The sequence below is a fragment of the Anomalospiza imberbis genome, chromosome 3 (genome assembly GCF_031753505.1).
Source record: "Anomalospiza imberbis isolate Cuckoo-Finch-1a 21T00152 chromosome 3, ASM3175350v1, whole genome shotgun sequence".
Classification (NCBI taxonomy): Eukaryota; Metazoa; Chordata; class Aves; order Passeriformes; family Viduidae; genus Anomalospiza; species Anomalospiza imberbis.
This window is the reverse complement of record NC_089683.1, coordinates 74383201-74410070: the sequence shown is the minus strand read 5'-3', so window position 1 is coordinate 74410070 and position 26870 is coordinate 74383201. Positions and strand designations below refer to the sequence as shown.

General features: G+C 43.7%; 1 protein-coding gene and 1 long non-coding RNA gene across 9 annotated transcripts in view; one reads left to right on the top strand and one right to left on the bottom strand.

Moving 5' to 3' along the window:
• The window catches only part of KIF25 (kinesin family member 25), a 41450-nt gene extending 29201 nt beyond the window's left edge, over positions 1–12249 (top strand). For 7 of the 8 annotated variants that reach the window (XM_068185160.1, XM_068185161.1, XM_068185159.1 and 4 more), the window contains 5 exons: positions 105–281; positions 5301–5452; positions 7948–8145; positions 10510–10665; positions 11853–12249. In XM_068185160.1, coding sequence (XP_068041261.1) covers positions 105–281; positions 5301–5452; positions 7948–8145; positions 10510–10665; positions 11853–12010 — 841 coding nt within the window. In that variant the 3' untranslated portion in view covers positions 12011–12249. Of the gene's footprint in view, positions 1–104; positions 282–5300; positions 5453–7947; positions 8146–9644; positions 9792–10509; positions 10666–11852 lie in introns of those variants that run through there. The other variant, XR_010997413.1, reaches the window with a different exon arrangement.
• Positions 144–25252, bottom strand: LOC137471119 (uncharacterized). The gene is made up of 2 exons (XR_010997414.1): positions 24807–25252; positions 144–586 (listed from the first exon to the last, which is right to left on the bottom strand). It is a non-coding gene; the product is annotated as an uncharacterized lncRNA (long non-coding RNA).
• Positions 25253–26870: the final 1618 nt, after the last annotated feature.

Sequence of the window (26870 nt, the reverse complement as noted above, 5' to 3'; positions counted from 1 at the left end):
CAAATAAAGAATAGATCTCTATTTATAGATTGTTCATTTGGGGTTTGATTTCAAGATTTTTGGACTTTTTTTTTCAAACTTTTTTCTCTTTTTTTATTTGCCAGGCTTATTTCAGAAAAGCCACCAGGAAGTTACTGGGTTGAGGTTTCTGTTGTAGAAGTGTATAATAATGAAATTTTTGATCTTCTGGCCAAAGACAGTTGTGGAAAAGTGCTTGGTGTCAAGCGTGATGTTGTCACAACCAGAGAAGGGAAGAGTGATGTACCATTGCTGACGCACGAGTAAGTACACAGCTTGTTCCTACCATCCAAACACTATCTGATGCTAATGCCATGTAGAGCTGTCACAAAATTGCATTATAGGCACCAGATTGCTTCTAAACAATGAGTCCTTACCATATGCAAAAGAACAGTTCTATTTCTGTTAGCTCAGTCTATTAGACTGCAGTTGGCTGCAAATGTCAAAATACTTCCAGAAATAATGTACAATTACTTTGAGTTATACTCCTGTGCTAAGTGCCTTCCTCTCAGAATGCCTGAAGATTGCCGCACATGTTGTCGTTGCTGGATCTATGGCATCTTGTCAGCTGTAGAAAAAGAAGTGATAATCTAGTCACAAAGCACTTTCCATTCAGTCTTATTGAATTATAAAATTTACAGATTATAATAGAAATTTAAGTACAAGTTGCAAATAGTTAAGCAGCTGTAGGGTGTTAGCTTTCCCTTTATGCATTGGAGTTACAAAAAATTAGAATAAGATTTTAAGTGATCTTTTAATACAAATACCCATCTTAATATTACTTAATGTTCTGTTTTCATAACTGGAGGTGTTAAAGCTGGAATTGTTATGTTGGCATTTGAACTGGTAGGTCTTGAAAATCGAGGTTCTTCAAACTAAAAGCTAAGCAGCAAAGCTTCTCACCATTCACTTTTAAGATGTCCCTCCCCAGCATTGGTGTATGCCAGGTTTGATCCTTATTTACACAACTTCACAGTGTAGGGAGTGCTAGGGTATTTAAGGCTACAGCTATACTTACTTTAATGCCTTCTTTTACTTACTAAGCATTACAAAGATTTGCTCTAGTACTCATGGGAATGATTCTTGGCATTATGTGAGCGTGGCATACAAAGCAAATGTACAGTGCTTTCTTTTTCATCCATTAACAAGAGGGAATCTGTTTCAGATGCTTCCTTTTGGTAATGGCTGTGTCATTTATCATAGAATGTCTTGAGTGGGAAGGGGCCCACAAGATCATTAAGTCCAACTCCTGGCCTGGTACAGGACAGCCCCAAGAACCCCATTCTAGTACCTGGCCACCCTCTGGGTGAAGAACCTTTTCCTAATATCCAATGCAAACCTCCCCTGACACAACTTCTGGCGCTTCCATCAGGTCACCAGGGAGAAGAGGTTGGTTCCTGCCCCTCTGCTTCCCCTCACAAGGAAGTTGTAACTGCAATGAGGTCTCACCTCAGCCTCCTCCAGGCTGAACAGACCAAGTCACCTCAGCTTCTGCTTATGTGGCTTCCTCTCTAGGCCTTTCACCATTTTTGTGGCCTTTCTTTGGGCCTTATGCTAGTAGTATCAACATTAGCTAGAAAAAAAATAAATTAGGATAAGTAGTACTAGTGGCAGCAGGGAGGTGATGGTACCCAGTGGGATTAAACTGGACATCTCTCTGTAAGCACCCAGCATGAGAACAGATTCCAGAAGGGAGCATGTGCATTATCGAGATGTCACATAAAGGTGTGTCCTGCTCTTTGAGTAAATAATGTTTGTAAAAAGAAACATCTTGCTCTATTGAAATGCTTAGAACAACATTTGTGTTTTCTATGTTTCTGAGGAAAGGTGATGTTTTTCTTTGCTTCTCTATAGATCTTGTAATGATCTAATCTCTACTTTTCCAATGGGAATTATCAGTTAGATATGAAATGCATCCCATGCCAATTAAATAAAATGCACCATCAGTGGAGATAATTTTGTCCTGTGGGACTTAGTCACATAAGCAGACCAGTAGTTTGTTTATGTGGATTTAATGCTATTCCCAGCAAGCCTTGATAAAAATACAAGAATGTACTGGAGGATTGTGCAAATGTACTTTTATTCTACCTAGTGATATGCATTCATTGATTTGTACTTTCTAGCAATTTAATTGCTCATAGAAAAGTAGGAGCCCAGAGAAATTGTCAAGTAGTTTTCTTCACTGTAGGAGCTATAGGACTCTCCTTTCTTTCTATGAAATAATAAGAAGTGCAATATTCTCAGAAGGATTAACATTTGTATCTGGGGTTTGCCTGCTCTTTGGTCTTGAGGTTAAATACAATTTCCATAGAAATTCTACAAGCTTGATTGCACTCTGCATGCTCCATAAGAGCATGGAATGAATGAAAAAGTGACTGGAACCTAAAGTGATGAATCCTTTTGCCCTTTCTGTCTGTATTATGCTGACTAGTAGCTTTCTCTATGTCTATTCTCGTATTTCTGCAACTGTGACTCTACTCCAACTTTTAGTATCTAGTTGAGGCTCTGCTGTCAAGGGAATGAAAAACTCCAGAAGAGGCTGGGAGCAGAACTTAACCTGTGTGTGCTGAATCCTTCTTGGAGGAGCTAATCTTTTTCCTTTGACTAGACAAGAAAGGAGCCATATGACTGAGAAAGTGAAGATGGATACATGTAGTTTAGGCATGCTGGGAGTTGAACTTTGCCTGTTTCATCAAAACCTCCAAGTAGTTTTTAATTATGGTATTTCAGTAACTAAGATGCTGGCCTGGCATAATTTTATTCCTGAAAAATGCCTGTTCCACTTCCCAGGGGAGCTTTGCATAGTTAGTGGGTGACCCATCTCTTTTCATAGGTTTTGGGCAAGAGAGAGGTGAGAAGCAGTGGGACTTGTGCCATAGAGACCAAAAAAAACCAAAAAAAAGCTGAAATAAGGTTTCATTTGTCCCTCTTGTTAATAAAATGGCTGCTCTGTTTATTTCTGTAAATTTTAATTTATGGCAAAGGAACCTGGCGCCTTGAACTAAAACTCTTAAAAGCCATTTATCTCAATCAGTTAATACTAAATTCTAATGCAAACATAAATAAAAATATGGACTTGTATCTCAATTACAATGCAAGCAGTGAAAAAAGTCCAATTCATCAACAGGTTATATTAATAATTACATAGAAAGGTTAATAAGAAAAAACAAACCCAAACAAAGTAAAGGAACCATTGAATGCGGCCACCCAGCTGCCCAAAATCTAAAGTAAACAGCTGGTGCTTTGAATAAAAACACATCCTCATTTATGATAATATTTCATCTAGAATATATTGGCCTGCTGGGTCTCATTGGCTTCTCCATATATCCACTAAAGTACAGTAGTCTCTTTCCTGCTAACATGTTCATCTTACTGAATCACGAAAGCCTCAGTCTTTCTTCTTTTATAGCTTGGTTGACTTTGGAGAACTTTCAGCATCAAATTTTTAACGTAACCACAACAGGGCTTCTCTTTGTAGAATCTGGTCCTGGAACGTGCGGCACATAGAGCACGATGAAGTTATAGAGATTATACTAAAATATTATTTCTGTCAGTCCTGTGGAGGAGCTACTGTGCCAAGCTCACCACACTGGGCTGGGGATGTTGCTTGTCTTCAAAGCCAGCTGCAGCTTCCCAGCCGTAGGTGACCAGCACTGGCAGCACACCCTGAGCCCTCTCTTCCTTGGCAAATGCAGGGATGGGGCAGCAGCTTGGAGCACTGACCCTTTGCCAGCTCACAGCAGCAGCTTGCAGAAGCCAACAGCCTGGTGCTGCATCTTAGCCAAGGCTGCTTCCCCCTCAGGCCTTCCAGTCCTGGCCGACTAGCCACTGGAAGATGCAGTTCAAGGCTTGGGAAGGCAGGATGTGTGCCCCCTTGGATGGGAGGCAATAGTCAGGTCACCCCAGTGTAAGGCTCTGACTGTAGGAACTAGAGCCACTGGTTCTTTGCTGGTACCAGGTCAAACGAGCAGGAGACATCCCTGCTGAGTGCCTAGGGGTAGAGGTGTCACAGTGGAGGCCAGCACATGCGGCTCAGGATTGATAGGGGAAGTCTGTAGTGATTGTTTACCTCATGCAGCCCTGGATACACAGGGAACTGCACTTAGATGGCTGCTTCGACCAAGTGCCTATAGATATGGTGTAGTCAAATGCTTTTCTGTGCTTCAGGTGCCCTTGCTTTGTTTCTCGAGGAAATTGTTTTAGTTGAGTATAGTTTGTTTTCTTTTGTTCTTCTGTCTCTAAAACTCTTCAAGTATGGCTCTTAGCATAAAATAAGTTTGTGCCTGGTGTGACTTTTACTGAAATCAGCCAAATCTAAGTCATAAACACCTTGCCTTTTATCACATGCTAGCTGCTGCTGACTGCAGCGTTGTGGAACCAAGCCTGTGGCCTGTCATGAGAGTTATTAATGGTTGTGCTGTTACAGAGCACTCCATGACCAGGCTATCATATGCAGTCATAATTTATACTCCCACCTAGAAACAACTGTTTAGGTGTTCTACCTTCAATGATTATTGAAGAAAGCAACACAGTGAAAGAAAAGGGTAGGCAGTCTTATCTAATTTCTTTTAAACATTGCAAACAAAGGGAAAATGATAGTGGGTTTTTTTATTTACCTAGCCTGTTTATTTCATTTTCTGTGTGTATTTCACTGTGTGTGCTAGGTCTTTGCCCTTGGATTGATCATATTTCCAGTACTTCCTTTTACAGGAAAGGAAAACAGATAGTATGAGATGAATGGTCTATAGAAATTCATATCTATTTATTCTGATGTTTTGCTCATTGAACAGTGGAACTGGACTTTTTTCCAGGGATTCTGGATTTAAGTCCAAATGTAAAATATGACTTCCAGAGGCCCAGAGAAATTTTAGAGGGTTTTGCCTAATTCTGTACCTAAGAAAATGAGCTACCTCCGCATAAACTGCACAAATCTACTTCTGTAAGACCAGAGATTCCGGCAATGTCTAAACCTGTGTCTTTTGTTCCAAAGTGTGGAGTACAGAAATGTCTGTTGCTTCAAGAGCGGAGCTGTAGTACCTCTGGACCTGCAAGGCTGGCAGGCCACTTCTGCAGCACCTTCAGGACTGCATCACAGCTTTTGGCTTGAATTTTCATCTTTATTCCACCTGCAAAAGTCTGTTTGTGCAGCTCAAAACTGAGAGTAGTATAAGAAGAAGAGCAGAGAAATGGAAATGCTGAGGTTCTCATTCAAGTTGTCAGCTTTCTTGTGTGATTTTTCCTGCGAGTCAGTTAAATGGCCTTTCTGTTTCTTTACTTCTTAGGACTGTTGAAAATGCATCTGAATTTTTGCATCTTGTCAACAAAGGCCTACAGTTGAGAGTCACGCACCCAACACTGGTGCATGCTCATTCCTCTCGTTCTCATCTGGTAGTGACATTGACCATAACCACAGTTGTCTTTGGAGATAACTTTGGTAAGTAGGATGTTACTAAAATACATCTGGAGCCAGTTGTGTTTAGAAAAACAGTCTGTGGACTGGGAGGTTTTCATATTGCTTTTTCTTCCTTTTTCCAATGTTTGATACATTCCCTGAGTTCTTTTCCATTTTTCAAACTTCTACGTTCCTTCTTAAATAACAGACCATTTTCATGTTTGAATGCTACTCAAACTTTCAGTTTCATAAAATCTTAGTAGCACTTAGCACTTTTCTTTACATGCCTTGACTTCCAGAGTTGTTGAAGTTTTATTGCATGAGGCAACTAATGAGTGAGTGTTATCAGAAAGTCATAAGATAAGGTATAAGATAGGAAAGATCTTGATAAGGTAGATACTCAAAGTAGTTAAATTACTTAGAATGAATAATTGCATGTCATACAAAGTTTGTGGTTAAGCTACCCATAAATTTTAGGGATCATCATATGCTTGTGGTTGAGAAAATGAAATTTATTTACTCTCTGCCTTGCAAAAATGTCCTTTAAATTCAGAATCTTTTGAACTGTTAATAATAGGCCACTGTATGAAAAGACAAAATACTTGTGCTATTTACTATGGCAACATTGATATTTCTACTTTCCCATACCACACCAAGACTTACCAATTTATTGGTTGAGGAACAACTTTCTACTGGGTCTCTTGGGGGTAACTTTGTTTTCTTTTGCCCATGTTATAATTAGGCTTTTTGCTTTCAGTGCTGAGGTCCATCTCCTTCATATTCTGCAACAACAATATGATTTTAGAAAGTGGAAAATATTTTTTTCCTTAGACTGCTATCAGAAATTAAACCAACAGTATCAGAAAAGCAGAACAAACAGTGTCCTCTTTTACCTATGGGCCTTGCCAAAAGACACAGTTACTTCATAAGTTACAGCTCCAGCATTCCCGATGTTAATTCTAGTCAGCTCCAGATTCTTGTCAGTTAGACTGATGGTACTTTTCTAAACTTGGTGCTTGTACCATTAGCACAGCAGCCATCTTGTCTAGTCCAGAATTCCCTTTGCCACTTCTAATTGCAGCCACCCCACTGTGCCATGTTGCCTGGCAGCAAAGCTCCACAGAAAAGTCTAATTGTTGTTGAATGCAGACTCTGGCTTTTGACTCACAGCACATGGGTGAAGATGTGCACATCTAAGGAAGAGAGCTGCACTGCAGCTGGGACCTCACTGCAAGCAGTGTGTGACAGCACAGCCTGGCTTGTTTAAAAGGAAAGGATCCTGATTTAAAAGCCAGGTGCCATCGTCAAATATCTCAATGTCAGATACCTGAGTCGCTAAATAAAAAGTTGTAAAGTCTGTCATGAGTTCTGCACCTAAAGCCAGGGTTGACAAACCAGCACTTTTGCAGGTTTGATTAAGGCATTTTAGCATTTTGATCAGAAATATCTGTTGTTTCAGGAGAGCTGTTTCTTAATTTAATTGTCTAAAACTGAGGAGGAGTGGGAACACTTTGTATGACACTGTATGGCCTGAAGCCATTTATTCTGTGTAAAACAACACAGCTGCTCTGCCTACACTGTGAAGAGCTGGCTCAGGGTTTAGCAACAGCCTGCTTGGAGAAGTATAGAACTCTGTAATGCAAGTCAGTCTGCTCCTTAGTCAAGTTTTGCAGTTGGAAACTTTCTACTATTCCAACTAGAACTCTGTAAGCACCCAAGGAGGTCTGTTGTCTCTATAACCTGTAGCAGTATATGTGCCTTTTATTCTTTTGCTTTTTCAGAGAGAGAAAGAAAGAGATAGATGAAAACCAAAACACTAAGAAAATGCTTTGGGAAATCCATTTTGCATATATTCCTGCTAAGCTAATGTGAAAGCAGACTTTCCCAGAGAGTCTTTGTCTTCCTACCCAGCAAAGAGAGAAAGACAAATGCTTCTGCTGAGGAATGATACTAGTAGGTAACCAACCTGAACAAGTGAGAATAACATTATTGAGGGTAATAGCTCATCATGTGGAGATCTTGCAGTGGGATATGAGGGCTGAAGGAATTCTAGGGGGAACAGCAGCAAAGGACAAAATAGAAGAGGCAGAATAAGGATTTTTTTTTTGCCAGAGCACCAGCAGATGATGTTTCAAATACGTAGAATCAGTTTTCAGAGCCTACTGCTCCCAAGCATCTGAAATTTTACTTTGGTTGCAAACAGTGTAAAACTTTTTAAAAAACCTCTTTAAAGTCCTTACTAGACTCCCATTTCTTGTTTTCCACACAGATGTGTCAACAATGGGGATATTGGGTACAACACAATCTACACCAAAACTTGTTACCAACTGGTATGATCAGTTTGATGAGTAAAACTTTAAATAATATAGAAAAAGTCATTCAGCCTGCCTGTGCCATGGATTCTGGCTTGTGCATTGCTTCTGTTAGAATAGCCTGAAGCAGCAGATACTGTGCATCCCCTATTGATGCCTCATTTTTAGCCCATCTCATTTTTCAGTGTCAGTGAGAAGCTTTCTTTTATTTTTTCCATTAACCAGGTACTTTATGGGAAGATGAACAAATCAGTCAGAGACTAAATAAAGAGGCTTCCTTCACCTTTACACAAAAAATGAGAGACAGTAAATCCACATCTTCTTCCAGAGCCTCTTCACCAGTGCTGCTTGAAGCAACTGAGAAAATGAAGCAAGTCAAAACGAAACTGCAGCTGGTGGACCTGGCTGGGAGTGAGTGTGTCGGTAAGTGAACGTCTGTTCGTGGGCATGGATCTTCATGGATCTAGATTACAATAAATGCCTTTGTTCTTTAGGGAGGGATACATGCTACCCTGCTCTCACACAGGGGCGGTTTGAACCCACAGATCCTGGCATAAACAACATTTTGAGGGCTGATTGATCCGGTTTTACACTGGTATAGTTTAATTCAAAGTATGGCTGTATAAGCTTGAAATAAGCCCAGGATGGTTGCCCATATCATAGATACACTATTTGTTCAGACTGCTTTTATTAGGCCTGTTTTTCTACTCTGAAAATTAGCATGTCTTTGGTACAGGAATGTTTAAAGGGCAAAAATTATTTAAATATTACAAATATCTGTAATAATTGATATGACCATGTGTGGATTTTTCTGCTTTATTGTGGAAAAAGTCTTGGAGGAAATTAGTGTTGAAAAGATAATATTGTTTTCATTGTTTCTTCAAAGCATTTTCCTCTTGCCTCCTCTATGCACACAATAATTTCAAAAACTTGATTATTTCCTAAAGGGAAGCTTTCTTACCAAGAAAAACCATGAAGCCAAATGTATCATTCCAGAAATAATGTTTTGAAAAGTGAACCAGTATTATGAAAGAGTCTTTTACTTTACTGCCAAGAATTCTTGCTGTTGCTCACTGTTAAACTTTTGTTCTACAGAGAAACCAAATTTAATACATTATTTTTTCATTTGCTCTAAATGCTGAAAACATGTAATTGAGCAACAGGGCGTGTGTTTGTTCTCTAAGTTAAACCAGGACAAACATTTCCTTGCTTTGGGGCTCGGCAGGCCAGATCCTCCAGTGAAGCCAGAAGACCTGTGCTCACATCAGCGTTAGATGAGTTAGTTAGTGGCAGACTGACCTCTGCCATCAGATGTGCTAGTGGACATACTCTTCTGAAAGTGAGGGCAGTGTTAACTCGTAATTGTTTTAAAATGTGGGCAAATCTAAGTGAGCAGCAGTACCTCAAGCTTCTTACACATGTCAGCACCCAGCCCTGTTGGCTCTACAGCTGGCCTGGGTCATTTGCAGCATTTACAATCCAATTGATCCGTTTTTAGCAAACTGTGTTTCACTTTGAAAACTCAGCTAAATGCTTTGTCAAAGTTCATCTAACTAAATGCAGATAATCAGCCGTTTAAACATATATCCCCTCCTCTATTTGCAGTTTTCTCCTTTAGGGGAATAACTGTTATCCCGGGAGTCCACTTTTCCTTGATATACAAGCAGACTGAGGATGGCTGTATATGTAATTACCCCAGTAAAGTTACCCTGAGATTCATCCTATCTTGGATTGTTATCCACCCTTTGGCAGGGTCTTCCAAACTGTTTTGCTCTGTCTCTTTCTGACACCTGGAGACTCTACCATTCCAACCTCATCCTCTCCCACAGTCACAGTTCTACAGCCCTCCCTGTCCAGACTCCTGGGGTTTTTGCTATTTCTGTACTTCTTCACATTTCCCTCTTGAACTCCTCCTTTGCTAGAAAATGCTGGCCTAAGGGGAAAACAAGATTTCTAGCCACTCCCTGCACCTGTCTAGAGGTAGGAGAGTAGGCAGTAGAGGAAGCTGTTGGCCCCATCTGACCATCCCACTGTCATCAGCTCTGCCTGACATGGATCGTGTGCTCTGGGTAAAAGTGATCTGTACCTCATCCACTATCCTCAAGAAAGCTTGAATTTGAATAATATGATGTAAATAGCAGATTTCTCTTCCCCAAATGCAAAGTTAAGGACAGCAGGAATTAATTACTCTTAACTGCATCCTCATCCAGACTGATCAAAGAGTTGAGCTTGCAGCACCTCTTTGAAATGGTGCAATGTGTTTCATAGACCAAACCTTTACAGTGTTGCCCAGGGGCAGCATAGCCACATACAACCATGCTGGGTGGGTGGTAGAAGGGCACCATTTCTTACAGCAAATCATGCCATAAAACATCATTCCACAGGCTTTGGTGAACAAAAACACTTCACACTTGTGGCTGTTGTACAGTTTTCTCTCTGCAGCTCGTGCTGTCAGTGTCTCTTCTCTTTTTCCAAAAGTATACAAATGGGACAGCTGACTAGTATAAAAAAATGGTGGAACAAAGCAGGCTTCTCTTTGGGGCCACTGTGGACTCGTGTTTTCAAAAAAAGTGTTGTCTTGTCTGATCTAAAGGTGTTCCTATTTTCTTGGTTCCTTGCTCTTAATACATATGGAGCCAAAAATGCATTGTATATCTGCAGAGATAAACTTTAACATGAGATGCTTTGGACCATCTGTAGACACTGAATCTTCTTTAACCTTTCCTCCACATTACAGTTTTGAAGGAGTTTGCTTAGTGTTACCAGTACCTTTTTCTACACTACCAGGTATGTCTGGAGTGACAGGGGCAGCACTGAGAGAGACCTCCTTCATCAACCGCAGCCTGTCTGCCCTGGCTGATGTTCTGGGAGCAATAGCAGAGCAGCGAGCTCACGTCCCATATCGGAACAGCAAACTTACACATCTGCTTCAGGACTCTGTAGGTGAGGGATTATTCTGACTCTTGTTCAACAATATAGATTTCTTCTCCTGATTTTTCCTCTCTTTTGCTGTGTAAAACTAGAAGATGATCTTATCCTCCTTGCTTAAATGTGCCCTCTATTTCAAAGACTCTGGCTCACTGTGTGTCACACAATGACAGTTCTGAATCAGGCTAAACCTTGTTGTTTCCAAAGCTCAGTTGAAGAACAGCATCTCAATGGGATCATGTAAAGGGTAAAAATTGCATTTCACCAGTGTTTCATGTCAGGTACAGTTTAAAAGTTAAACTTCAATCTTTATTACTACAGGAATGCTTGCACATTCCTTAACATTGTGCCTTGTAGCAGCAAGACAAAGGAGGAAGACAGGACATGGCACTTTGCTACAGTTTTGTGTTGGGGTCACTTCCTCTTCTTTAGCTCTTCATTAATGCAGTTTTAAAGCAAGTGTTATGCCTGCAGTAATGTCAGATTTGTGTCCATATGTGTAGTACATTAGTCCATTTTTCTTCAGCCAGAAAATATTAGCCCTTATGCTTTTATTTTCCAGTTCAAGGCATTGACAGTGAATGAGGTAACAGTTCTTCAGAGTTTCTGAAATACTATGAATTTTTTGCTTAAGCTTTGATTTTCACTTATTACTGGAGTGCCTACTGTGAAAAGGGAAAGACAAAAAGAGAAGTGAGAGCTATGTTTTATGGGTGCTGAGCCTGATTTAAACTAAGTCTGTTGTATGACTTTGGTGAAGTGTTGAAAATGGCTGTTTCCTCCTTTGTTTAATCATTGTTTGCAAACTTCAAGTTTGTTTTTTTTTTATTGTCAGAAATTTGTTTTTTTTTATTGTCACACAAGCCATTTTGCTATTACCCCAAATTTACAAATATTTGACAGAACTTAAATAAGTGTTCAGAGCCATAACATACATGCTGATTAATTGATGAAGCTAATAGGGAAAAAAAAAATCTACATTACAAATTGTGAAACACTTGGGGGCAAATATCATATTGTTAGATATAGACTGCTCATGAAGGAGCTGTCTGTTTCAACAGCACTTCCCAGGAGCAGTCTTCTACTTCATGAAAGCAATGGTAACCTGTGCTCACTTTTGCATAGATCAATATGGTAACAATGTATAACTTACTGAGAATAATGAGGTAAATAAGTGTGTTTTGTCTTTCCCCTGCTTTTAGGAGGTGATGCTAAACTGATGGTGATGCTGTGCATCTCTCCTGGCCAAAAATACTTAACAGAATCAATGCAGTCTCTGGGATTTGGAACTCGTGCTCGGCAAGTTCAGAGAGGACAAGTCAAGAAGAAAAATTTCCCAGTGCCGAGTAAAGGAAAATAAAACCTAAGACTCCTATGGATTAAAGTATCATTAATGAGTTCCTCAGACTGAAATGTATATTGTTGTCCTTAAGCCATTCTTTTAGATGTCAACTGCCAGCTAAAATAAACAATCCTCAGCATGGCATTAGTAAGCAATAAACCTGCTAATGATGCTCTTGCTCCAGATATAATAGCAAATATTGACAACAGCTACCCACCATGGTGGAATGGTAGAGAAATAAACTGGCCTATAAGATGTGGCTTTGGTGATGTGTTTCTTTAATTCTGCTTGCCCTAAGTCAACAGGGCCCTGATTTAGGGTGGTTTGCTTCTGAAAGGCCAAGGATGCATTCTGTCTTCTCAGTAGAAGCCAGGAGTCTAAATATCATTCCAATGCTTCATAGCAGCAAGTGAAATACTTCCTCCCAGCTTGGATTAAAATGAGACACATAATTTTTTAATTGCTTTTCTATCTGGCATGGATGGGGTCATTCCTAATGCACTAGCAACAGGTAGGAGTGTAAAGGAACCCATCAGCTGTACTGAACGGAGTTTTGTTCTCTGGTTTTAGGTAGGAAATAATGGCATTCCTGAGATGGAGAAAAATAAGTAAGGCTATATCTGTTAGCCCTCTGGAATGTAGCTTAGAAAGCAAATGAGGGATTAGACAACTTTTTGAAAACACTCTTAAGTTAAACAGTTGGAATGAGTCCCAGCTCTGCTGAGTTCATTAAACCCACAGCTTTGCCTGTTTTGAGGCTATTTTTGCTCCATGAATGCTGAGAGGCCCTGAACTACAGATCCTAATAGGACCCAACTTGTACAACTGTAGTAGTAATCTGGCCTATTGTTTCACTTGCATTTCTGAAGCAACTTAAACACATCACAACCTTCAGATTGTGATGTGCCTTCAGATTAAAAAAGACACTGTGCCTTCAGATTAAAAAAGGATAACCGCATAAATAAAACACAAAACACCAGCTTGTGATATGCTGTTTGTCACCTGCAAGAGGCTTTCACCCTTTTACACCAATGGTGAGACAACATCATTCAGGGTTTGTGAATGAAGTGACACTGGGAGAACTTTCAAGGAAGTTTAAGCAATAATGTTAGAGGTGAGAAGTAAGTCCAAGATGAACAGTTGGGTTCAAGCAACATCTGATGTGTTCAGTGCACTAAATTATTGCTCGGCAGAGGCCTCAAGAGCCACTCTTAATTTTTTTTCCACCAGCAATTACTCTGCCCCTAGACTGGGAGAGAGGTCGTTGTTAGGTCACTGCAAGAAGGCTTAAATTGCAGTGGCCTGCCACAAAAGTTGGAGTTTATAGTACTCCAAGTCACTTAACCTTCACAAGCACAAATATTTATCCAGGGATTATGTAGCATACTATTATTGGAATTTCACCCTTGAATATATAACAGCTGCTGTGTTGCTTGCAGTGCTCAGAAGATAAGTCTTGAACCAGAGAGCTGTAATAACACTTGCTATCCTAAATAATATTATGAGGGTAAAAAAAGCCTTAACTTTACCTGATTGCAGCAGTAACAGAGAGGTAGAAAACAAATCTGGCCATGGGAATTTAGGAAGCTGAGTGATCAGTAAAGCAATCTCAGGTGAGAAAGTGTCAGAGCGAGGAACATCAGCCTGGTAAACAAAATGCAGGAGCAGCTTCAAGCTCACCTTAGTCTCTGGACAGCTAGGTTACTAAAGCAGCCTGGATTGCAGCTCAAAGAGAGCTTAAATAACAAGGGCTGATTCCACCAGTAGTTAAAAGTAAGGTCAAGTATTTTAAGGATTTGACATTTTTAAGTGTTACACAGAAGTGCAACTTGCCATGAGTTGTTCTTTCTTTTCTTTTTCTGAAAAACTGCCCTTCAAAACTTTGGATTTATTTATAATCTTTGTTGTCGGAGAAGAGCAGCAGTACTTATTACTGAAGCAGAGAAATAAACCCCTCAAATATGAGCAAAAAGGTTAAGTTTCTACATTAACATTAACTCTGCCACACAGAATACGCAGCATTCCCTAGTCCTGTTTTCCTTGTCAGCATAGCATGTCGCTCACTGTTTGACTTGCACAACAGAGTGTACAGGATATGCAGGGCAGCAGGGTTAACATTTTGTTCTAACAACTTTCAGGTTTGGAATTTCCTGGGTTATAGAGATGTGATTGCTCAATCACAGTGTCAGAAGGGAAGAAGGGTAAAAGTTGTACGGGTGAAATGGCTTTACTCATGTGTCTAAGCTGAATTGCCTTCTGTCCCAAGAGTCACTGAGGCCTGCCAAAGGAGAATATTCAGACATGTAACTTATGTCTTGGGGAGCAAGCAAAACAGCATGTGCAAGGCCCTGTACTTCTTTCTGTCATTTTTCAATGTTTAGGTCTTTTGTGCTTTGCAATTACATCTATTTTAGAAAAGCACGTGATAGATATTCACAGAGCTGACCTCAAGGTTTCCCTTGTTGACTAAAGCCTATCCTGATAAACCACTCCTCACTATCTTGGCACTGTAAAGCTGAAACATACATACCAACACTAGGAGAAAGAAAGGTGATGTTTGAAAGAATTCTGAAATATTGAGATGGAAGGGCATAAGCACCAGGGAAAAGGTGATTGTTCTTAAGAGTGCCCATGTAGGCTATATGCTAAAACAGCTTTGCTCTCTGCAAGGGCAGGGGCACAACCAAATGAGAGTAAAAACAACATAAAATAAAGGAGAAGATCTGTTCAGTGAAGTCCATGAGTGCAAGTAGCATTCAGCTGGTGTCTTGGGGCACTGAAGCTGGAGCACTCTCAACCCTGCTTCAGACAAGGCACTAGGTCACTGTCTCAGAGTGCGGCTCAGTATAGAGGGGTGCTGTTTCCTACCCATGATCCACATGCCTTTGTGTCAGTCACCATGTTAACCTTCCACTGCTGGGCTCTCATTCTCCTCCCCTGGGCCCTGACAAGTTCTCTTGTGACATTTCAATTGGTGCTCACCTATGTCACACCTCACACTGTCCCCTGGCTGGCCCTAGGAAATAGGCACACATCTACAGGATGCTGCAAGGCTCCACAAACCCCAGCTACCCATGGGATTGGCCTTCAGGAGCTCCTCTTGAATTTATGCAGCTCCCTGTAGAGAAGCTGAGCAAATAATTTCAGCAACAGTATCCAGAAATCTCCAACTCTTCCTCCAAGAGCCTGCCCACTGCAGAAACCACAGCAAACATGAGAGAATTTGCTCTTGTGAATACTTTTGGTACTCAGCATCCTGGTTTAGTGTCCAGGTGGCCAAGGAGCCAACGGTGTGAAGCCTGACCAGCACAGCACCTGCCTGGAAGGCCCAGGGTCCCACAGCCATGCAGATGTACCCCAAAGCACCTTATTTAAATGTGGAAGCAGCTTCCACACTCCTAACCCATAGGCCAGGCATCCCCCCAGAAAGGAGAAACTTTGGATTCAGTTCAAAGACAAATCTTTGAGCTCCTGTCTCTCCCAGTACATGTGAATGCTCTAGCTTGAAGGTCGTTTAGTGCATCTGGAGATGGAGATCTGGAGATGGGGCAAGGAAAATGGGACTCTGCCAGACCAATCCCCAAGGCCTAATAGCAGCAAGTGCTTGTCTAAGGTAATATACACAGATATGTGTACACATAAACCTACACAAAGTTAGCAGAAATCTAGACATATCTAGAATCACACAATGACCTTTAAATTACAAGTCCAAAATTAGGCTCAAAATTACAGTTTGGTGCCCACATTTCTCTGTGGATTTATCATTACAGACTGAATTTATCAGCTGAGGTTGGTGGTTGACTTGAAGCCAAAGGAAAGGGATTAACAGGATAGATCTAGTTACTATAGATCTATAGTAATAGATCTATAATAACTCTGCAAGAACTCTGCTTCTGTGGTATATCAAGGGAGTCCAGGCACAGGGTTTAGAGCACCAACTCTCAGTTTGCTACAGCCAGGGAAACTGATTGCTCAAGGACTTGATATTGAAGAACATACAACTGCTGTGGAGGATTTTCACTTATGTTTTTCAGCCTTGAACCCTACTGTGCCTGCCCAGCTCTGCAGTGCTGGTTCACGTGCCTTTCGACCTTTGCAAATATGTCCCCAGTTCCCTTGCAGCTTTCAGAGCAGGGCAAGGTCACATGAAATGAGGCAGAGCAGATCACATGGCAAAGCAGCAGGTCTCCACAGTTCTCTCTGAACATGTTTTATTTGGCACCTGCAAGATACATCTTTGTGCAGGGCAGTTCACAATTTTTTTAGCTTTGAGTGCTAAACCCACACTGCAGTTCACAGCACTCTGCACCCCCTCCAGACAAGGCCTTAATCTTCCTCATCACCTAGGAACACTCTTATCAGCAGAGCCCAAGAAAGCACTGTGATCCACCATTGCTTAAGAGAGCTGCATATCATCATGGGGTTAAAACAAACCAGTAATCAAACCAGACAGTGCCTTTTGCCTACTCTTAAACAAAACCTTGACCTATGCTGACGTTTGAAAATTATATATTTAATTTCCATGTGTGGCTTCATGATTTGGCAGCAGCCACACCACAAAGAGAGCCTGCTTTTAGCCAGGCTAGAAAAACCATAATCAGCATTGGAAGGTTCACAAAAATTTGTTATTAAATTGCTGATTCCATTTTATGAAGCACTTTTCCAAACCCTTGCAAAATGTGAGGAACAGGCAGAATGAAGTGGTTACTGGAAAAGGCTTTTGGCTTTTGCTAAAAAGAAACAGTCACAAGCTGATGGGCTTGCAAGTCCCTTCCAGCCAGAAGAAGCAGCAGCATCTGATCATGGAGGAGCAAACAGGCTCAGAGTGTGGGGATGCCAAAGGTTCCGCAGCCTTTCCCAAAACCAACTTGGCATTTAAACATGGACATTAACCATAGCCCCAACCAGATCAAAATGCCACATATCTTATAATGGGGAGTACAGGGGGATCTAATTAAAGGACACAAGAGACAGGAAACATTGCCTACAACTATTTTTGCCCTCTTGTACACCCACTTTTATCAAACCAGGTTTTATCTTACAATGCTCTTTTTATTTTTGTTTAGTTTTTAAAAATCTAAGATTAAATTTCAGCCTTCTTGAATTCGTGCATGTATCTTATGAGATTAGCATATCTTATCCACAGATTTTCAGGCCTAAAGTTGCATCTCTGCTCATTTCTCTGGAGAACCTCACTTAAGTCAAATTATCACCCCCTTCTTCTCCCAGCTCCCCGGGTTCATTTTTGCAAGTATCTCCTCCAACACGTATCCCCTCTTACTGTTACATGAAATTGCTATGCTGCCTGGGATGAGTCAGTGCCCAGCTATTCACTTAAAAGCAGCACCAGGAGTGCTTTTCCTTTTCATTTTCCTCTGGACTTTACTAATTACTTGTGTCCCTCTTCTACATAAAACAAGACAAAACAAATAAACCAAAGGAACCATCAACAAAAAAACCCCACCCCACTACTATAAAAAGTTTTGGAAGCCACACCAGAAGCTTTGAAGTTCCAAGAGACAGAAGATGGTAGCTCCTCCCTCACTTCAGATGTCTGGGTTTTTTGTAGCATGAGCCTCCTCCTCCACCTCCTTCTGAGCATGTACACATACACAGAGACTTTGCCCACTACATCCTCTTAGCTGTTCTTTTAAATTATACAAGCTTCAGGAAAAACACACAACTAAATTCAGAAATGGGAGCATTTTGCAGGGCAACCAATACACTAGTGAGCACTGTTTCTTTAGGCTTTAGTCCTGGGCCTCAAATAATTCCAGCCTTTTGGCCAAGCAGCACCAATGTTCCTGTCACAATGTGCATTACATATGCTCTGATAAGTTTTGTTTGCATTTGAGATCCAAGTGTCTGCAGTTATTTTCTCCTGACCCATGTCCCACACCCTCCCCAAGGCAGGTGGCTCAGTGTGGGTGGGTGCATGCACTCATCCACATGCTACCTAGAAAGGAGGTAGATGAGGAATCCATGCTGCTCTGATGGGCTCTGCTGCCAAGGCTGAATCCATGGAAAATGGTTAGCAGGTATTTACCATGCCGATGTTCAGTGTCTCCTAATGCAACCAAGCTTAGTCAGGTCTGACAAGTTATTTCACAGTGTGTTTCTCGTGGGAAGCACTTCCCAACAGAGACAGAACAAAGTTTACAAGAGGCATTTCAATATTGCAGTATCTAAACAGAGACACCTCATGGAGAAGGCACAGGGCTCAGCCCAGAGGGACAATAATCCAGCTGTTGGGGAGGTGCCAGGCAATGCAATAGCCTCTGCCTGGGCTGTTTCCAGTGAAGACAAGGGGCCATAAAGGGCATTGTACCTCTGGAGAGCCCCCACTGATGCTGCATTATGGAGAGATGTGCCCAGTCTCCATCCAGAAGAAAGGCTGACTTCTACTTCCTTACCAACATCTGTTTTACCTGCTAGATTTGGCATAACACTTGCAACAGGAAGGGGCAGGATGTGACTGTGATGCCTGAACACAAGAAGCTGTACCTACACGTTCAGCAGCATCAGCTCTTTTGTTTGCCCACGTGAACAAGGAGAGAGGACTTCTGATGGACATATTGATTTGGGCACCACCTGGCTGTAAGAAATTCACAACAGCCACTTTAAGGACATGGGATGCAAGCAATAGGCCTACAGTTCTCCAGCACAAGTAGGCCTATGTTAAACCTTCATAGGAGCTTTGTCCCATAAACCCAGACACACCAAAATGTCACAACCTTTGCAGTCCCATCTGCATGTCATGAGCTCAGCTCCTGTGCCATACAGACATAGGGCAGAAGAACTGGTGAACAATAAAAATGTTAAAATGTGCAGTTGCAGGGGGACATGGAGCAGAGGACAATAAGCAAACTACCTGCACAGTCCCAGGAAGAGTCCTGGTAAAGAAATCTTCCCTGGTCAAGTTACACAGCAGGGAAATGGAACACCTGGGGAAGCTGAGCACACAGGTACTGCTCCTGATCCTCACATCACCAGGACTGCACCCAGTGTGGTTGCGGGCCTTGTATGAGCTTAGAAGTAGCTACAGGTATTACCTCAGGCCATATTCAGACCAACAGAGCAGCTGCTCTCTCCACTCATATTTCTCCATCCACCTCCTCTTACTGGAGGTGAGTACTCATGCTGTGTCTCTCCTGAAGTGAGCCCTGCACTTCCATGGCATGGTGAGCTGGTCCCTCTGCACAACATCCCTGCCAAGCTAGCGAAGGGGTGGTGCCACTGAGGACACCTCTGCCTCTTTGCAGGCAAGTCTGGTGCGGCACAAGGCAGGAAAAACTGCCTTTGCCCAGGACATCATTTTGGAGAGACCAGCCAAGCACAGATGATCCCAACATCCCCAAATGCTCTGGGAGAGCCAGGGAAGGTTACACACTACAAGGCCAAGCATGGACAGCACACAGGAGTCCTGCAGCCAGGTGTGCTCTGGGCCACACACAGTGTCACAGTTACAGGGGGGTGTGGTGATGGGGAGCTTGAAGGCAAGGCAACCTAACCGCAGACACAAGAAAGCAAAAATATCCAACTTCAAAAAAAGGCCAGGGACTTTTGGACACCATTTACTTCCCAAAAGGAGTGAAAGGGAAAAATGGAAAAGGCCACAGAGTCCTGAGCGAGCTCTGATAAAGTAATGGCAGGCACGAGATAGTGGAGATGCCGTGACACTGGCTTATACAAATGTTGACTCACTGTAGTCCTGAAAACAACCCTGGCAGATCAGATTTCATTGGCACTTAGCACCACGCAGCTGAGGTCCCATCCTCATTGCTGAGATTTTGCCAGATCCTGGCCAGAGTCTCAGCTTAGGCACCTGCTTTTGACAGAGCAGATCTGAGAGGCCCTTAAAGAAGGGCCCTAGTGTCTCCCATCCACACTCACAAAGTGGCACTGCCACCAGATCAGTCCCTGCAGGTGTCCCACTGTTACATCCTGCTGTCCCCTTCACCCAGCTGCTCGTGCTGCCAGGCATTTAGGGCCCACATCCAGACAGGGCTGCACCCAGTTTGAACTCAGCAATCACAGCACACGTGCCCTGAGAGAGGACACTCTTGGGCAATTGACATGAGGCCAAGGTCCTCTGCAGCTCAAAAGACCAGGACTGCAGAGCTGTTTTCCCATGAGAATCCCAAGCTCCAGGCAACACAAGAGCCACAGACGTGATAAAATAAGGGCAATTAGGAGTAAAATAAGCCCTGGCCTAATGATGCAGAGAAAACAGAAGACCTATCAAGGTCCTGCCAAGTTACTGCTGCCCTCACCCATGCCATTGCTGTCTGTAGTCCTGTAGTCCTTGCAAGTTATTCCTTACACCAGCACATCCCAGGGAAGAGTCAGCAGTTTCACCATTAGGAAATACCAGATAGGAGGAAAGTGGAAACAGTTTGCAGGACACATCCCAGCAACTAATATGGCTCTTAGAGTGAACAACATTTGGAAAAGAGTAGGAAGCAAACAAGCGCTGCCCCATTACCCCAGCAAGGCTTTCCTTACTTCTCTCCTGGGCAGTCATCCACAGGACCACAACACTGGAGCTTTCTGGTCACTTCTCACAGACATTCTGCTGAGCCCTTCTCTCTTACTTGGCTCTTTGCATCAGAAAGACAGCTGATTTCCTGTGCCTCAATTGCCTTCCTCTGGAACACCCTCCTCCTGGACCTGCTACCAGCTGCAGCAAGTTAAACACTTGAGCCACTAGGAGCACTTTGTGGTCTCTGCTGTCAGGTGTAGGAGAGTGGCTTAGACACCAGAAACCACTTCATGCTCCTCCATACCTGGGATGTCACCACCTCACTGTCCCTGCTGTCACCATGCCTTGTGGGGATCTCTGTTTAACCATTCATCCTGAAATGGGAAGAAATTGTACTTGGAGCTTTGTGGGTACCTGCTTGGAGTTAGAGAGGCAGCTCTGAGCTAAGGACTACCTTGATGAAGCAAGGCCAGAATGGTGGCAGTAGCAGTCTGAAGCAGCAGCTTTGAGGAGTCTTTAAAGTTTGTTAACCTTAAAGATGCTGGGTTGTCCAAAAGCTCAGCTGTGTCCCTGGGAAAAAGAAGTCTGTAAGAGCTCCTATCTGCCTGTGTTTATCCTGAAAACAGGTTAAAGTTGACATTATGGCTGTGGAGCTCTCCCTAAGTTTGCCTAAGCTGCCCTATGTTTTTCAGTAGTAGTGCTGAAAATTTTGGAGCTCAAAGGGGTTTGTGCTGAAGCAGATTGGAAAGCAATGTTTGTACCCTTTCTATTATTTGCAGAGCACATGTTAAGCAAAGTCATACCCAGCTGCTCCCACACCAAACCCTGCTGCAGGATATGGCTATAGCTGAATGCCAGTGCTGCCAGCCAGGCTGGGCTGGGACAGGCTGGGGGCACAGCCGCTCCGGGGGAGTTGTCCACACTCCCAGTCATTGTGTAAGTGTGGGCTTGGATCTAGATGTTCCGAAACATACCTGTACTCAAGGCTCTCTATTGCCCTTCTGGCATGGGCCCTTAAGCTCTCTTATTGTCCAATTTTCCCTTCAGCCAGGTATGCTGAGAAGCATTCCTTGTTTTCCTTCTTACAAGCTGTAAGCCTTATGCAGAAGCATGATTCAGGGATCTGGGTTTCCAAAGAAAACCTAGAGCACTGCAACACCTGCACACATGTGGGAACAAAGTTGGCAATACTAACACTGTCCCCTGCCCCCAGCTGCCTCACCGGCCTTAATGCACCCACTCTGGTGACTGGCACATCCTTCCTGACCATCCCAAGAACAGGAGCTCCCAAAAATGCATCACATAATCCAATAGCACTTTAACATAGGAATTATGGGAGCCCTCTCTTCATGTCTGACTAGAAAGACCACAGGCGGAAAGTTTGCATTGGCCACAGAAGGACCACATGGGCAGAAATCCCTCCCTGACAGCAGTAGTGGTGCACTATGTGCACCTGAGGACAGGAGTGGGACACCGCTAGTGTCACTGGTCCTGCAAACACAGAGGGTTTAAGGATCCACTTCAGGGGACGATACAGGTAAAATCCAGGCCGGCTTCCGTGCATCTCCCATACACCCAGAGAGCCATTTAACCCTAGAGATAAGGAGTGCCAGACAGGGAAGATTTCAATACCACTGTCAGGAACAACAATAAACTGCATCTCAGTCCTTATTTCCAGCAGTGGGTATCTCAGAACAGGACAAAAACCTCCTCCCTCTCATCCCCAGAAGTTACACATGGAGGAGAGAAAAGTACCTGGCTTCCTGTAGTATAAGATTTTGCTCAGGAATTTCCATCCCAATAGCCAGAGCTCTTTTGAATGTGCTTGCATTTGAGAAGGTGCAGAGGGGAGGGTAACCCCAAAGCCTGCACTGAGCAGAAAAGCAGGCAGGGGCTGCATTGATGCAACTCTTCCAGTCTGAAAGTCTTTGATTTGACAGAGGCCCATAGTCAAGGCTTTCTCTTTTACAAGGGTGTAGAACATGGATGTGGGAATTGGTCTCCATTGCAATGATTGTCAGACAGCTCAGCTCAGCTGTTTGTCATCTGGTTGTAGCAAAGGGGCTGAACGCTTTCCGTGGCTAACACAAAATGATTTTTCCTACACTGAATGCTCTGCTGTTACTAAAGTGGTATTTTCCACGTGGTGGCTTGAGACATAGGCTGCAGATTGGAAAGCAGCACATACCATATCCAGTTATCTCATTGCATGTGAGAATGGCATTGATTGAAGAAAGAAAAACAAAGGTTGGTATAAACGTATTTATGAGATTTAAAATAAAAATGTGATGTTTATATTTCCAGGAGTAAAAACAAAGCAGAATTTTAAAATACCACAGCTATGCTCTTCAATTACCCATACTCAGCTGCCCCTGCAGTCTGCCAGAAAGGATAAATATGATTTTTCATCATTACATCTCTGCAGTAGAACAACAGACTTCCCATGCAAGGCTTGCTACCTGGATCTTATTCCAGCAACTACAATCTTCTGCTTGCAGAGACAAAGGGTTCAGAAGGGTCTCAGGGTTCAGAAGGACAGATAAAGCCAGTACCTGACTGACTGGCAGCATGAAAATACAGCATGACTATAGGCTCCAGTGTGCCCCCAAAAAATGAGCCTCAGTGCCAGCAAAGGAAGGACAGGAACTACTTTGGGCGGGATTTACTTTATAAAATGCTGTTTGGATGAGAGAAGTGAAAGAAGACCCTTTCTGTACATTTCTCCATCATCACCTTGCTTCCTCCAGCCCATCCCCGCTGACGCCACACTCTCCCTCTCCTATGCTCCCCTCCTGCTGAAGCCCTGCACCAGTCAGGGCTACCCAGAGTGTGCCATGCCAGGAGAGCGTTGTGTAAGAGGCACCTGTGCGCTGTGTCACCAAGCTGTGGGCTCAGCCACTGTGCCAGCTGCCCCTGCTCCAAAGGGGCTGAAGGCAAGGGCAGAAGGGCCCAGCTGTGGACAGACAGCAGCCCAAGCCTAACATTCAGCTACCCAAAGGGTCCATGGAGCTAGAGCTGGATGGTGGGCGAGTGATTGCAATGGCACTCAGATGTCATTAAAAATTCAGAACATCTGATTTCCTGGGTGCACCTAAGGGAAATACCCAGTGGAGCTGCTCTGACACTGCAGAGGTTCTGCAGAAAGGAAGCTCGCTCCAAGTCGGAGAGAAAAGCCGCGTCACTGCGTGGTGTTTGGGGCTCCCTCACACCCGTCCTGTCTCCCACCATGGCCCGTGCGTGGCACAGACGGCGCAGAGCTGGCTCAGCACGCACGCACCTCCATGCTGTCCCAGCTACAGCATCTCAGGGTGCACAGCCCCTGGGGCTTCTCATCCCATTAAACCCGTTTCCTTTCTTAAACTGTGAAAAATCAACTTGTCAGAGGGAGGGAAGGGTCTGAACTTGTATCAGCGTTTCACGGTTAAATTATCCCGTGCCAAGGGTGACCAGAAGCTAAAGGGCATCAGCGTTCTCCGCAGTGGAGGTTGGGTACACATCCCTCCTTGCAGGAGCTGGACCCCCGAGACCGGGAACCACTCCATTACGCTTTTGTGCGGCATTCAGTGAGGACCCGACGGCCACCGCTGGCTTTGGGCTCTGCTCACTCAAGTACCGATCACCCGGGGCTGCCCCGTCCCAGGGGAGACGGTCAGCCTGGACCCGGCAGAATGCTGACAGAAGCTGCCCGAGGTGAATCGGCACCGCTCGGCCGGCCAGCTGCCGGCCCCCGCCTGCCCGGAGCCCGGCCCTGCCCGGAGCCCGGCCCTGCCCGGCCCTGAGGCCGCCGCGCTCCTCGGGCGCCGCCGCGCGGCCCGGCCCGGCCCTGCCGCACAGCCCGGCCCGGCGGCAGCCGCGCTGGCCCTTGCTGCCCTTGGCGGGCCGGGCAGAGCCGCCAGGGGACACGATGGGTCCTTTCCTCCTCCCCACGCCACAGCTGGTGGGCGTCCAGGAGAGACATGAAGGCAGGAGCCAGGCCACGAGCCCGGGAGGACACTCCAAGAAGGGGAAGGCGTCATAGCAGGGGCTCCGAGGTAGAGGTAGAGCAGAGTGGAGGGATGAAGGAACAGCTGCCACGAGAAGCTGGGCTAAGTAACTAGGAGCCACCCGACCCAAAGAGAAGAACCTTGCTAGGGGACAAGGAGTTACAGCCTTCCAGTGAGAGGCTTTAGGACCAGTTCTTGCTCAAAAACGTTCAGACTCTTAAAATATGGTATCAGCCTCCAGTGTCTCAGAATGTGCTGCCAAGAAATCCATTGAAGAACTGCACTCACCTCACCCAAAACACCTGGGTTGTTTTACCCATCAGCTTTAGCACACACCTTCAGGCCTTACCTCCATGCAGCTCCCACAGCTGGCATGCCCCAAAACAGATCTAGTGTAGTAACCACATTGTCCCCATCCCACACTGCAGCACTTGACTGAACCCACACAGGATTTGCTGGTACCATGAGAAGCCCCGTCTTCTGAGACAGACTCATTCTACACGTGTTGGTCAGCGGCAGTCCACCCTAGAGGGCAAGAAAGTGCTATTCCTTGCCAAGCAAAGAAACAAAGAGAAGTGACCAAGTCCTTCAAATATGGGCGACTTAATGTTGATCTGTTATTTAGTTTTATCTCCACACAAAGCTCCATGGGTAATCAAATCACCCTCTCCCAGCATCCCCAAGCCAAAGTTGGATGAGTTTCTAAAGTCCTTGAAAATTTGTAAACTGGAAACATGGCAGGTACTGGACAAAAATATGAAGTACAAGAAAGGAAATATTAAGAATAGAGGCAACACTACATACAATACCAAAGTACAAAATTTTTTTTCCAGAGAAAAGGAAAAAAATTATAAGAGGCTCCCAATGAGCAAGCTTCTTCAAGAAGAGATTCAGATAGTCCTGCAGCACTCCTTCATAGATTTATGACCCAAGAAAAGAAAAGTTTCCTTTATCCATGGCAGACTCCAGGCCAGCAGGTTAGGTGACTTTGGTGGAGTGCTCTTCAGCAGCACTTTGCATCCTGTGGGCTTGCAGCTGTCCTTGGATGCAGCCCCCCCGAAGGATGCTGACAGGATCTCTCTACCTCCTTGGGAGTTCACATGCTTGGTTTACTTGACTAACCACCAGGAGCAGCCTAACTTGTCTCTTCAGTCAGATTCAGCCCCCTTGAGTGTCTTGCTGACTCCAGCCTGCTCAGCTGTGTTCTTAATACCTGACATATCCTTTGGCATTGTGCTACTTAGAATAGCAAGGAGGAACAGGAGTTGTTCCAGTGGCTGCAGTGCCTCTGGGTTTGTCATCACAAGCTGAGCTCATATGGATTAGTCTGGCAGCAAATTCATTTCTACAACCCATCTCAAATGGAAGATACAATCCTCCTTGGACACAAAAATGGCTACACAATTACCATTTTTCTATCCATACTTTATTGCAGGTGTATATATAATTATTTATATTTTATTTTAAACAAGAAAATCCTTTCATGGAAAGGAGAAACTTTTGCCATTAAAATAGAGTGATTATAACACAAGTATTTTACAAATATGTACAAATATTGGCAGCTAGTTTCTAATATCAGCTGATAAATGCTTACACACTAATGTCTACCAAGCTATCAAACCCAAAAATAAGAGACCTTCTAAATCCAAACAAAAAAATAAATGTATTACTAGCAGAAACAGGTGGGTTTTGTTTTTTGTTTTTTGTTTTTTTTTTTTTTTTTTAATACGAATACAAAAGTTGCATAATAGATATTCACAGTGCTCATAAGATATTGATTCATTCTCAGTCTATACACAAGTGTCTGGTCTCCCCTTCATATGCGTATGTCACTTACAGTACTGGAGGGAGCTGCACAGACCACAGAGAGAAGACGGTCAGACCTGTAGAGTTTGCCTTCCCTACCAGCCATGAATAAATACAAGAACTCCTCAGGAATGTACAAGGCATTGGAAGTTCATGCAAGAGTTGGTTACACTGTTTTCGGGCATTGGTGCATTTTGTAACCAGTGGCCGCAGGATTACAGCGCTTCACCAAATCCTTTGGATGCCTGCAACTGCAAAACCAGAACAGTGAGGTGCCTGGTGGCAATAAACACTTCTGTGATGTGGTTAGGCTGAAGCAGATATGAATGTGATTGTCTTTGAGAGAAGTGTGCACATGGTGCACACGCATTTTATGACCCTTTTCCAAACAACTATACCCACTGAATTTTGACCTTTTATTCCTGTTAACAACCATTCCCAGAACCACAAGTAACTGTACATTTGTGTGGGTGGGAGAGCAACAGGTTAGTGGGGTCCTCACTCCAGACCTCCCCCTCATGTTTTTCATGGACAGGCATTGCTGCAGTAAGAGCCATCCCTCCAGCACCGTGGTGGCTGCAAGAGCAAGGCTCCTGCATTGCTGCAA